This window comes from Acomys russatus, chromosome 29, assembly GCF_903995435.1.
Source record: "Acomys russatus chromosome 29, mAcoRus1.1, whole genome shotgun sequence".
Lineage (NCBI taxonomy): Eukaryota > Metazoa > Chordata > Mammalia > Rodentia > Muridae > Acomys > Acomys russatus.
Genome location: NC_067165.1, coordinates 36,170,616 through 36,182,280, shown reverse-complemented (window position 1 = coordinate 36,182,280; position 11,665 = coordinate 36,170,616). Strand labels below are relative to the sequence as shown.

Genomic DNA, 11,665 nt, shown 5'->3' with positions numbered 1-11,665 from the left:
GATGGAGAGTTAAGGGTGAGGACTCAGACTCAGTGTCTTTCATCCATTTTTATGCCCGCCCCAAGCGCACAGAAGGTGCCTGTTGGATGAATAACTGGGATTGTGGAGTACCCCCGGGTTAGGCTATTAAGGCAACCAACCATGGGGTGGTCCTTCCCGGGGGGTGGTCCTTCCCGGGGGTCCCTCCCACCCCCGCATTCCTCCCCGCAGCTCGCCCCCAGCCCCGCCCCGCGCGTCGCGAAGGCGGCCGTATCCTAGAGCGCTTTACGGCAGCTGCGTTGCGGCGGGGCGGGGCGCCGGGCGGCCGGTGCGCTTGACGGCAGCCTGTGGGAGGCAGGCCGGGCAAGCAGACGGGCTCGCAGGCGGGTGGCGGCGGCCGCGCTGGCTGCTGAGGGCGGGAGCGAGGAGTGAGTCACTGTGCGCGTGTGAGGGAGGGAAGGAGCGAGCGAGCGAGCAGCCCGCGCCCGCCGCCCTCCCGCAGCTCCCGCCTGGCCCCTTCGCCGCCGGCTGCCCTTCGCCCAGCGCCCAGGCCGGGGCCAAGCCGAGCCGGGTCGGGCCCGGGCCATGCTGCTCACCGTGTACTGTGTGCGGAGGGACCTCTCCGAGGTGACCTTTTCCCTCCAGGTCGACGCCGACTTCGAGCTGCACAACTTCCGCGCGCTGTGCGAGCTCGAGTCCGGCATCCCCGCCGCCGAGAGCCAGGTACGCCGGGGGGTGGGGGGGGGGGGGGGAGTGGGCAGCGAGCGTGGCCTCCAGCCGCTGCCGGCCGGGGAGTTGGAGGGCGGCGGGGGCCGAGTCTTGCAGCCGCCCGTAGATGCACCCGCAGCAGCTAGAGGGGTACGTGCACGGGTGGACAGCCCTCCCCACCTTCTGGCCCTCGGGAGCCCTGGGTCCTCATCTCCTGCTTCTCCAACCAGAAATACCAGTTTGGATCACTGGGAGATAGACACTGGTCTGGGGTTTGCTTATTGGGACCCAGTTCCTGCTTCAGTCTGCGCAGTTTACCTGGGAGCATGCAGATTTGCAGTCGAAAGTGAGGGGGAAAGTTTGAGACTCGCTCTGCCTTTGACGTCTCTGGCAATGCTTCCTTACGACATGCGTCTCTGGTTAATTTAATTTTATTTCTTTTTAAAGTAATGGTTAGGTCACCTCAGTCTGTCTGCTGCTCTCAGGTCAAAGTTCTCCTCCTTTCTGGTCCCAGTACAGTTGGGTCAGTTCAAAGGTCTCTCTGCTTTCGAAGGATATTAGCTTGAAAATGGCCTACCGTCTGAAGACCTTTGAGAGACTCGGTGGCAAGGAGCTCAGCCCGTCTTACGTTTCTAACAAGAAAATGTAGTCTCAAAATGGTTTGGAGCCCTCAGTAGTCTTCATCAAACATTAGGTGGACTACTCTGTACCCTTTACGTTAAAACACTTGAGAATTTTTCCCAAATGGGCCTCGCTGGGCGTAGTCTAAACATCAGAAAATTAGAGACAGCTCCCAAGGCCCCAAAATGTAAATCTTGATTTCCTTCTGCAGTTATGAAATAGTTCCAAAAACTGTTGCCCAATTACTGCTTGTTCTGTCCTGACTTATGGTAAACATGTGTCAATATTTTGTTCAGAAGTATGATTCCTTTACACAATATGAACTTTAGAACCTTGGGATACAACTTTCTCTGGAAGGATCTATTTTAGTTAGCGAGGTGTCACTCAGATGCAGTCTGGCAAAAGCTAGGGAATAAACAGTTCCCCCAATTTCCATAGAAAAATCAACCCACAAAAACCCAGGACCCAGTTCCTGTTGGTCAATCTCATTCCCTACAGTAGCAAACCAGGACTAGAGACTGGGGGGAAGAGGGTGGGGGGCCAGCCTTTTAGAGGATTGCTTTTTTTTTTTTTTTTTTTTTTTTTAAGGCAGGGTCTCAACATATAGATCAGATTGGCATCCAGATCTAAACTCACAGAGATCCCTGTTGACGATGCCTTCCAAGCCTTTGGATTAAAGGCCTGAGCCCATCACAACCAGCTGTTTTTGGTTTTGGGAGCAAGGTCTCCACTGTGGGGCCAAGGTTGGCCTCTAACAGCAATCCTGCTTCAGGCTCCTGTACTGCTGGGATTACAAGTATACCCGACCATGCCCAGTTTCACTTTTCTGTTTTCAAAGTTTTTTTTCAGTTGTTCTTTTGTGTTGCTGTTTTGATCATCCAAGTTGTAACTGCCAGCTGATTGGGAATAATTTTAAGTTGAGTTTGTTAGTGGGGCTTGAGATTGAACAGAGGTTGACTTCTTTTTTTCTCTTCCTTCGTTGTGTGTGCGTCTGTGTGTCTGTCAGGCGAGCATGCTACTGCTGGGTTACATGCCGCCTTCCCGGCCTATGGCAATCAAATGTCTGTTTTTAAAAAAAAAAAAAAAGTAAATTTAAGGGGGTATCAGATTGAATGAGAATTGTATGGTTAAAAAGGGCACCAGTTTGGAGTTTTTAGGGGTACCATATGAATAAGTAGGCTGGCTTTAAATTCTTCCTTTGCTGGCATCAACCCAAATTAGTGTGCAGAAACCTGGACTCCCACTGCTGTTAAGCCTGTATTAAATAGCTGTAAGCAGCACCCTGTTTTTCAGGTTAGTGCTGTTGGCTCTATGTAACCTGACAACTTAGTGTCTATTTTAAGAGTTGATTTTTTAAGTGGGGGTTCACTTGTCTAGTGTGCTGACTAACCCCCTCAGGCAGAAACAGGATCCACCTCAGACACTTGAGTCACTTCCTTTCATTGGATCATAAAAGTAAACTATCGTTTTTGAGTTTTTGCTTTTTTTTTTTTTTTTTTAATTCCCAACCATTTCTTCTTTGAGCTCCCCAATTAGTTTTTCTGATTTGTCCCCTCTCAGATTTCTGTTTACTTCACTTAAGCTTTAGTTTTCCCATCCCCATTTCTTCACCTCCTGTTTCCCTGCTCCATTTCTTCAGGAGCCTTTTTTGCGGTTCACAACACTGCTGTCCAAACTTGTAAGCATCCAACTGCTTGGTTACTGAATCCCACTTGTGCTGAGATGGAGTGTGTTCCACTTTGGTCACATGTGCGCAGGTGGAGGTGGTTTCTGTTCTAAACTTACTATTCTCATGTTACAGCTACTGTGTCCCTGTAAGTGAAGAGTTTCAGATCGTGCTCACAGTACCTTATACATAAATGGCTGTTTTATGTATGTGCATATTCTGTTGTTACAGCTAACAGGTATTCTTCATGTGCATCTACTATATATCAGTTACATTATGTACATTAAGTAATAATGTACTTTACAAATCGATATGAAATAGGATTCAAAAACGATAAGCTAAGCCAGGTAAGAGTGGTTGCATGCCTTTAATCTCAGAATTTAGGAGGTAGAGGCAGACAGATCTCTTGAGTTCAAGGTGAGCCTGGCCTACAGATCAAGTACCAGGACAGTCAGGGTTACACAGAGAAACCCTGATTGGGGATGGGGGAAAGGGGTTAAAATAAAGATAGACTAGATGAATGGAGACGAGATTGAAGAGACAGATAACAGTTAAGAGCTATTGTTGCTTTTATAGAGGACTTTTTTGTTTGTTTGTTTTTTTGGTTTCTTTTTTCAAGACAGAGTTTCTCTGTGTAGCCTTGGCTGTCTTGGACTCACTTTGTAAAACAGGCTGGTCTCAAACTCACAAAGATCCGCCTGCCTCTGCCTTTCACAGTGCTGGTATTACAGGCGTGCGCCACCAGGCCAGGCTTACAGTGGACTCTTAGAGAAGTTTGATTTCCAGCACCCACATGGTGACTCACAACCATCAATAGCCCTGGTTTCACAGGATTTAACATCCTCTGGCCTCTGAGAGCACCAGGCATGCACGTGATACGTGAATATACATGCAGGCAAAGTGGACAAAATAAGTCTAAATTAAAAAAAAAATAAACAGAAATGAAAAGTCTCATGCTTTCTGTCTCCTTCCTATACCCTTGAAGAATTGTCTTGTGTGCCTGTCCAACACGGGGAGCACTAGTGTGGAACTCCATCTTTCATCACCATCATCTGTGCACAAGACGCTTGGAAAAGGTGTTAATTTTTTAACAGCTCTAGTCTGATTATAGTAGTTCTAATGGGATGACAATAAATTTAAAATAGAAGTCATCTCCACTTGTGCTGTTCAGTCTCAGTGCAGGCGTGGGCTTGGGAGCCACAGGGTGCTACTTTGATGCAGGCTTGGCTGGGCCTACTTCAAAAATTATTAGAATTCAGCCTCACCAGGCGTGGTGGCTCACGCCTTTAATCCTACTGTGAGTTCAAGGCCAGCCTGGTCTACAAAGTGAGTCCAGGACAGCCAAGGCTACACAGAAATACTGTCTCAGGTCTGGGCTGGAGGGAGAACTTAGTTTCACATTAAATTAATGTCTTGATACTTTTGGAACATAATTTACTTCAGTAGGTGACATGGAGTAAAAGCCTGTACAGAATGGAAGGACCATTAATGAAAGGCATGTTTAAGTGGCAACTAACTGTGACCCTGGAAATGCTACTTTGCACATAGCCTGTGTGTGACTTACCAAAAAAATGCTATTTTAAGCCATGGAAACTGAAAGTTTCTATTGTGGCTCGTTTTGGTGTGTTTATTTCCTTAAGTAATTTTCTTTCTTTCTTTCTTTTTCTTTTTCCTGGTAAATGGGAAATCGTCATGAAAATAACACAGAAAAGAGTAAAGAATGATATCACTCACTTATCCTCATAATCCAGAGAGAACTGCACGCTGAGTGTTAGTTTTGGTTTTGGTAATTGTTTGTTATTTGTTGTTATTTGAGACTTACAGTTCAAGGACAGCCTGTTCTCCATTTCAGGTTTCAGGCCAGCCAAGGCTACATAGTGAGGATCTGTCTCAAAAAAACAAGTTTTTCTTGGGGTGCTGAGCATGGTGGCTCATACCTTTAAACCCAGCAATTGGGAGGCAGACACAGGTGGGTCTCTTAAGTTCTTAGCCTAACCTACTCTAAATAGGAAGCAGTGAGGCCTTGTTTCAAAAACTTAAGAGCTGCTGGGTTGGGGATAGCGCTGTAAAGTGGTTTCAGAGACCAGGAAGCTTTAGGGAGGGGGATTGTTTCCAGACAGGGTTTCTCTGTGCAATCCTGGCTGTCTTGGAGTTCATTCTGTAGACCAGGCTGGTCTCGAAACCACAGAGATCTGCCTGCCTCTTTCATGAGCATGAGCTACTACGGCAAGACCAGAAGACATTTGATGTCATGCTTAAAGATTTGGAATTGTATTAATGAGTCTGTTACCAAGTGTTGTTAAGGTTGGAATCGTGTCTTAAGAGTGCTCCTCTTTGTAAGTACTAGCCACTGCACCAGTTCTGTAGATTTACACCTGAAAATAAAGATTTTTCTTGTATTCTCCCCTGAATGGCAGGGCTCAGGTTTTCCATACTAGCTTTTGAGAGGGGTAGCAGACGTGATAGGGAACTGCACCAGAGCCATTACCTGCTAACCTTTTGTTTGCCTGCTAGAGACTTGAAGTCATTGATCTAGTCATTCATGTTGAGTTGGAAGATGACATGAGTTTGTTTGAGACAGGCCTCATACAGCTCAGTCTGGCCTTGACCAACTTAACCCTCCTGTCTCTGAGTCCCAAGTGCTGGGATTACAGGCTGTACCATCATGCCTGGCCTATAGGGTGATTTATTTAAGTAATATTACCTTTCTTGAACTTCTTTGATCTAGAGTCTCAATAGCCCAGGCTGCCTTAACCCCAACCCTCCTCCTTATCCTTCTGTGTCAGGATTAATGAAACACACCTCCAGATGTATATATGACAGCGTTTTCAGAGACAGCTGCGTCATAGGGATCTGCCCTAACCATGCGTTAACCAATTGTTTGATGAATTCATAGTATGATGGAATTATTGAGAGGTGGTGAGAGAAGGTGGGGCCTGGAGGAAGAGGGTCATTGGGAGTATGTCCTTGGGGTGTGTCTTCCTGTGTCCTCTTTTGTTTCTGGCATGCCCTGATGTGAACAGTCCTTTGCTGTTCCCTCCTGACCATAACCCAAATTCTCTGAAATCAGGGCCAAACAGGCATCAGTGCCCAAGTAACTAATTCAGCCATTTTGAGGAGATGGGGTCAGATATTCCATAACTTGTATACGTGCCTGGTGCCAGTGACTGTCGGGAGCTTACTACTTTGTTGTTGATCATATCGCCATCCCATCCCACCACCCTCTTTTCTCTCTTGTGAAGTTTTTAGCCCAGGCTGTCCTAGAACTCTGTGTAGACCAGGCTGACCTCAAACTTAGAGAAACATAGAAATCCACTTGCCTCTGCCTCACAAGTGCTGGGATTAAAGATGAGTGTTACACTGTTGGACGTGGCAGCACACACACTTGGGAGGCAGAGGCAGTTGCATCTCTATGAGTTCAAGGCCATCCTGGTCTACAATGCGAGTCCAGGACACCCAGATCTACAGGAGAAACCCTGTCTTCAGAACCAGTATCAAGAGAGGTGCACCACCATACCAGGCCAGGATGTTCTTTTTAAATTTGGATTTCCAAATTGTGCCCCACTGGAAGAGGATTCAATCAATGGTCTGTGGTGGGCCCTTCCATGCCAGGCAGGTGTCTTTCCACCGAACCACAGCATCGTCCCCTAAATTGTTCTTCTCTTCCTGCGCTTGGTTCTTTATAAATGAATACATCTTCTAGTAAGGGTAGTGTATCTGCCTTGGGAGACTAGTCATGTGTCTTTAAATACACTGACAGCTGACTCTCTGAATCTGAGAAGTTAGAATAGGCCATGGGCTATTGGTGACTTCATCACAGTGGCTTAGTGGTGTTGATGCCACCCACACACACTTCAACCTGTGACTGGTTTACAGTTGTTTACCACTCACTCCCACAAATTATATGTAATATTACTTTCCATTATATTAACCAAAAATAAAAAAGAATTAGTTGTTTTCTCTCTCCCTGAAGTTATGAGATCCTCGCTTAGGTAAGTGCTATGACAAGATGGAGATGATGGTTGCAGTCATTTTTAGTCATCTGTAAAATTGGACATATGAGTTGTTTTCTTGTCTCTAGAAGGATTCAGTTTTGGAAGGTTAGGGGTTTTTGCCCATTTTATTGCAAACTTGGGAGCAGAGTGACAGAAAGGGCTTAGAATGAATGGCCAGTGTAAATGATGTCTGTTGGTTCTGTGCCGTGTGCATGGCTGAGGGAAGGCTGTGGTAGACAAGTTGCCTAAAAGGTACGAGGCTCTGGGCTTAGCATGGAAAAAGGACTAGAAGGGATATCTGGTGGCCTGCTTGACGCAAGAAATTTGATTCCTGGCCCACCTAGTGACAGGGCCCTTCCCTCCCAGAGTTCCTGGCTGAGTTAGTGCCCAGCTCAGGTTGCTCAGTTAGCTTGTAGGCCAGTGCAGAGTAAACTGCTTAGGGAGCAAGCTGTGCCAAGCCCCGGTTTGTTCTGTGGAGTACATGATGACATAGAGACGGTTTCACATCCCTACGTGGCAAAGCCTCTGTGCTCCTGTGTGTTCCGTTCTTCCCTCACAGAACAGTCTTCTTTTGTGCTTGACACCATAGAAAGTATTTCTGTTAGTAGTTCTTAGCTCAACGTGTTTTTCTTTCTTGTTTATATTTTTTTCATAAACACGAGCCAGGCGTAGTGGTGTATGCCTTTAATCCCAGCACTCGGGAGGCAGAGGCAGGTAGATCTCTGTGAGTTGGAGGCCAGCCTGGTCTACAAAGTGAGTCCATGACAGCCGAAGAAGGCTACACAGAGAAACCGTCTCAAAAGACTTTTTTAAAAACAACAAAAACAAGAGCTGTAAAACTTTGGGGATGGTAAAAGAGAAAGACCTGCTAGTGTGCAATGCACTTAAAGTGCTTACTGTATTCTAGTCAACTACCATAGTTGTGGGTTTGTTGGTTTTCAGTTGGAAAACACAATTACCTTTTTATCCTGAATTTCTTTATTATCACTTTCTCCGATGATTTGTTTTTTAAAGGTTTTATTCATTTATTTTTTGAGAACTTGGTCCTTTGAGTACTGTGTTTGATCATTTCTACCCCCTCTCTGATTCGTGACCTGTTTTATAATTAGTGTTGTTACTTGTATACTGGGCTTTAGTTCTGTAGTTTTTGAGACAGTATCTTACTGTAGCTCTGGCTGGCCTGGCACTCAAGGCAGTTCTTCTGCCTTGGCCTCCCAGTGTTGGGATTACAGCTTGTGCCACCATGCTTAGCAAAAGTAGACAGTATTTGCCTTGTAGTGAACATACCCAGAATATGTCATTCCTATTTTCCTGGTTGCTCAGAATGAAAGTTAAGATTCCCTACTCTCCTTTACTTGAGCAGACTTCTGGGCATTTGTCATATAATGGGCCTTGTCCAAGTGTCTGTGATGGGCAGCCGAGCAAAATCGTTGTTCCACATCACTTACATTTTAGTTGAGTAATAGATTAAGGAGCAGGTCAACATGGAGTATATTACATGAGGAAAGTATAGTTTACTTCAAAATACACTGAGTCGTTAGAGATGGAACCCGGGGCTTGGGTGTAAGAGAAATGCTGTTTAATTGAGCTTCACCCACAGCCCGTGTCCTGGGTACATTTTACATGTGGCTTTAGGGAAGATTACTGAAGAAGTAATATTTGATCAGAGACCCAAACAAAGTGACAGGAGAAAGAAACAGCCTGAGAGGAAGATGGTGTGTGTCTCGTTAGGGTAGCAGTAGGATGAGGTCAGAGGCAGCCATCAGCCACAGGCAGGACTTTGGGTTTCCTTCTAGGTATGATGGGAACCCACAGGAGAGTCTTAAGCAGGAAACGTGATGAAGAGGGAAGTGGTGCCGGGTTGCTTCTCTGTACTTCATACCGCTGGATCTTCCTTTGCAGATTGTCTATGCAGAGAGACCGCTCACCGACAACCATAGGTCACTGGCTTCCTACGGCTTAAAAGATGGTGATGTTGTAATTTTACGACAGAAGGAGAATGCAGACCCTCGTCCTCCAGTGCAGTTCTCAAGTAAGATTCACCACCTTCTAATATAACCCTGAGTAGGTAGAGCAGAGAGGGCCTATATCTTAGACTCAGACTAGCAGGATGCAGCCCTGACTGTGGGTCTTCTAAGGAAGGTAGGTGTCATAGTTACCCAGCACCTAGAGCTGGCACATTGCAAGCCCTCAGTCAAAGTTAGTCTCTTCTGTTCTCAGCGATGGTTCCATGATAACATTCAACCCTAGGACTAGGAGGCTGGGTAAGCCTGTGCTGCTTGACTGACTTAATTACAGTATATCTAATTATCAGGCACATGAACCCATATTTCATTGGTCTCTTTACTTGGTTGTGGGGTAAGTAATTCTGCTTTGCCTTATCAATAGATGAAGCTCGTTTAAATGATGTCATCAGAATTATGTAGCTAGTCAGTAAAAACAGTGGTTGAAATGTTGCTTTTTCTGTTATCTCAAACTTGGCAGGTTTAAGTGGTTGGAGCACCATGTTTGGGTCTCTCCTTGACACTGCTATAGTCTTGGATGCACTATTCATATTGGGGGATTTTCTTCCCCTTGTAATTTTTTTAATGATTTATTTTCATATGTATGGGTATTTTGCCTCTTTGTGGGTGTGCATACAGTTCCTGTGGTGCTAGAAGAGGGTGTCAGATCTTCTGGAACTGGAGTTTATTGTTTTTAATACACATGAGTGTAGGTACCATAGAGATTGGAGGTATCAGAGCTCCATAGAACTGGAATTACAGGTGGTTATGAACTCCCTTGTGTGTGTTCTGGGAACCATTAAGAAGTCACTCTTAACCACTGAGCTATTGCTCTAGGACACCCCCTCCCCCAATTGTTTTGTTTTAAAGACAGGGTTCCACAGCCCAGTAGGGCTATGGAACTTTGTGTATGACCCAGGATGGCCCCCAGCCTCATCTTCCCAGGGACTAGAATTACAGGCATGCACCTACACACCCAGCCAGCCGTGGTGCTCATAGTCTGGAGCCTACATGTAGGTTTAGGAGGTTTCTATGTCTCTAAAACACGTAGGACTATGTGGGAGCCGGCACATAAGTGTTTGGTGCTGACGGCCCATTTCTCAAAGGGGCTCGTGGCTCAGGGTTTCAAAACCCTGATGTGGAACTGCATAATGAAATGTGTTTCTCCCCCCCCCCCCCTTTGGTTTTTCGAGACAGGGTCTCTCTGTGTAGCCTTGACTGTCCTGGACTCACTTTGTAGAACAGGCTGGCCTTGAACTCACAGTGATCCACCTGCCTCTACTCCTGAGTGCTAGGATTAAAGGCGTGTGCCACCATGCCCAGGCTCCCTTGCCATATTTTTGTGAAATTCTTCAAGTAGTATTTAGGTCAGTTGTTTTTAAAGTTTATGGTAATAGGCTGGCAGCTGTGTTAGGCAGTACACACTGATGTTTGGAGTACAGTGCTTCTCTTCAGACTACAGGGTCTTCTACAGGCACTCACTGTGTCTGGTCCTGATTTAATCCATCCCTTGGGCTTCTGTTTTAGAAAGATAGCACTTCTAGCTTGCCAATCAGTAAAACCAAATATTCCCTCAGGTACTTCGGGAGGTGGAACTAGAGGCTCTGGGTATTAGCTTTGTTTTTGTTTGTATATTTTGTTCTGCTTTTTCTCTATCGACAACATAGCCAGTATGTTGCTGTGAGGAGAGGGATATATGTGGAGATCTTGTTTATTAAGTAAACAAGTTTTTCAGAATGGACTAGCAAGATGGAATGTCAGATGGAGATAAGTTTCTCCACATGCAGAGATAGCCCCACCCACGTGGTTTTGGTGGTTGGTGGAGGCAGCGGCTCCCAGGAAGCCTTCCACTCACTCGCCTTTCCATTGCTTAAATGTTTTGTCCTATATTCCCTATCTGCCCTATCTCTCAACACAAACACTGACTGCCAGTTGGTCTGTTGTTTTAAGATAGTTACTAGTTGAACCTACATATGAGGCTGAAACCTTATACATGAATTTCAGCATTCCCTTTTTGTAGTTGAGACACAAAGGGCTTCAGACAAAGGTTGGTCATTAAATGAGTTTTTGGTTGGTTGGTTTTTCAAGACAGGGTTCCTCTGTGTAGCCTTGGCTGTCGTGGACTCACTTTGTAGACCAGGCTGGCCTCGAACTCACCAAGATCCACTTGCCTCTACCTCTCTGAGTGCTGGGATTAAAGGCATGGGCCATTGCGCCCAGCTTTAAATGAGTTTTAGCGTTGAACATAATGTGGAGTTTTTCAAGGTCATTGTCTCATTTGGGCTCTATTTTAGTTTGCCTTTTTTTTGGAGACAGACTTGTCTCAAACTCCCAGTCCTCTTCTCTAAGCTTCTAATGTGCTGGAAATACAGGCATAAGCCACCATATCCAGTGTCTTTCTTTCTTTCACTTACCAGATTTATTGAAATAAAACTACAGTCCACAGGACTCAATGGCTGTGGATGTATTCGCAGAGCTGTGCAGCTGTCATCCAGCTCTGTTTAGTTCGTTCATCATGTCCACCCAACAGCCATTCACTGCTTTCCATTACACCCAGCAAGTTTGCTTTCTGTCTTTATGTTTACCTGTTATGGGCATTTCATGGCAGTGGAGTCATGCCTGTGTGGACTCTTGTGTGAAGACTGGGGTTCTAGAACAGTCCAGAACCCGGGGTAAAAAAATTCCTGTTCTTC

The 11,665-nt window shown here is 45.8% G+C and overlaps 1 protein-coding gene across 3 annotated transcripts in view; it reads left to right on the top strand.

Annotated features, from left to right (window-relative positions):
- The first annotated feature begins 474 nt into the window (after positions 1-474).
- The window catches only part of LOC127211989 (protein DDI1 homolog 2), a 38,004-nt gene continuing 26,813 nt past the window's right edge, over positions 475-11,665 (top strand). The window contains exons 1-2 of one of the 3 annotated variants that reach the window (XM_051172077.1): positions 475-702; positions 8,872-9,001. In XM_051172077.1, the coding sequence (XP_051028034.1) occupies positions 565-702; positions 8,872-9,001 (268 nt within the window). In that variant the 5' untranslated portion in view covers positions 475-564. The remainder of the gene's footprint in view (positions 703-8,871; positions 9,002-11,665) is intronic. The other 2 variants (XM_051172081.1, XM_051172078.1) reach the window with 2 other exon arrangements.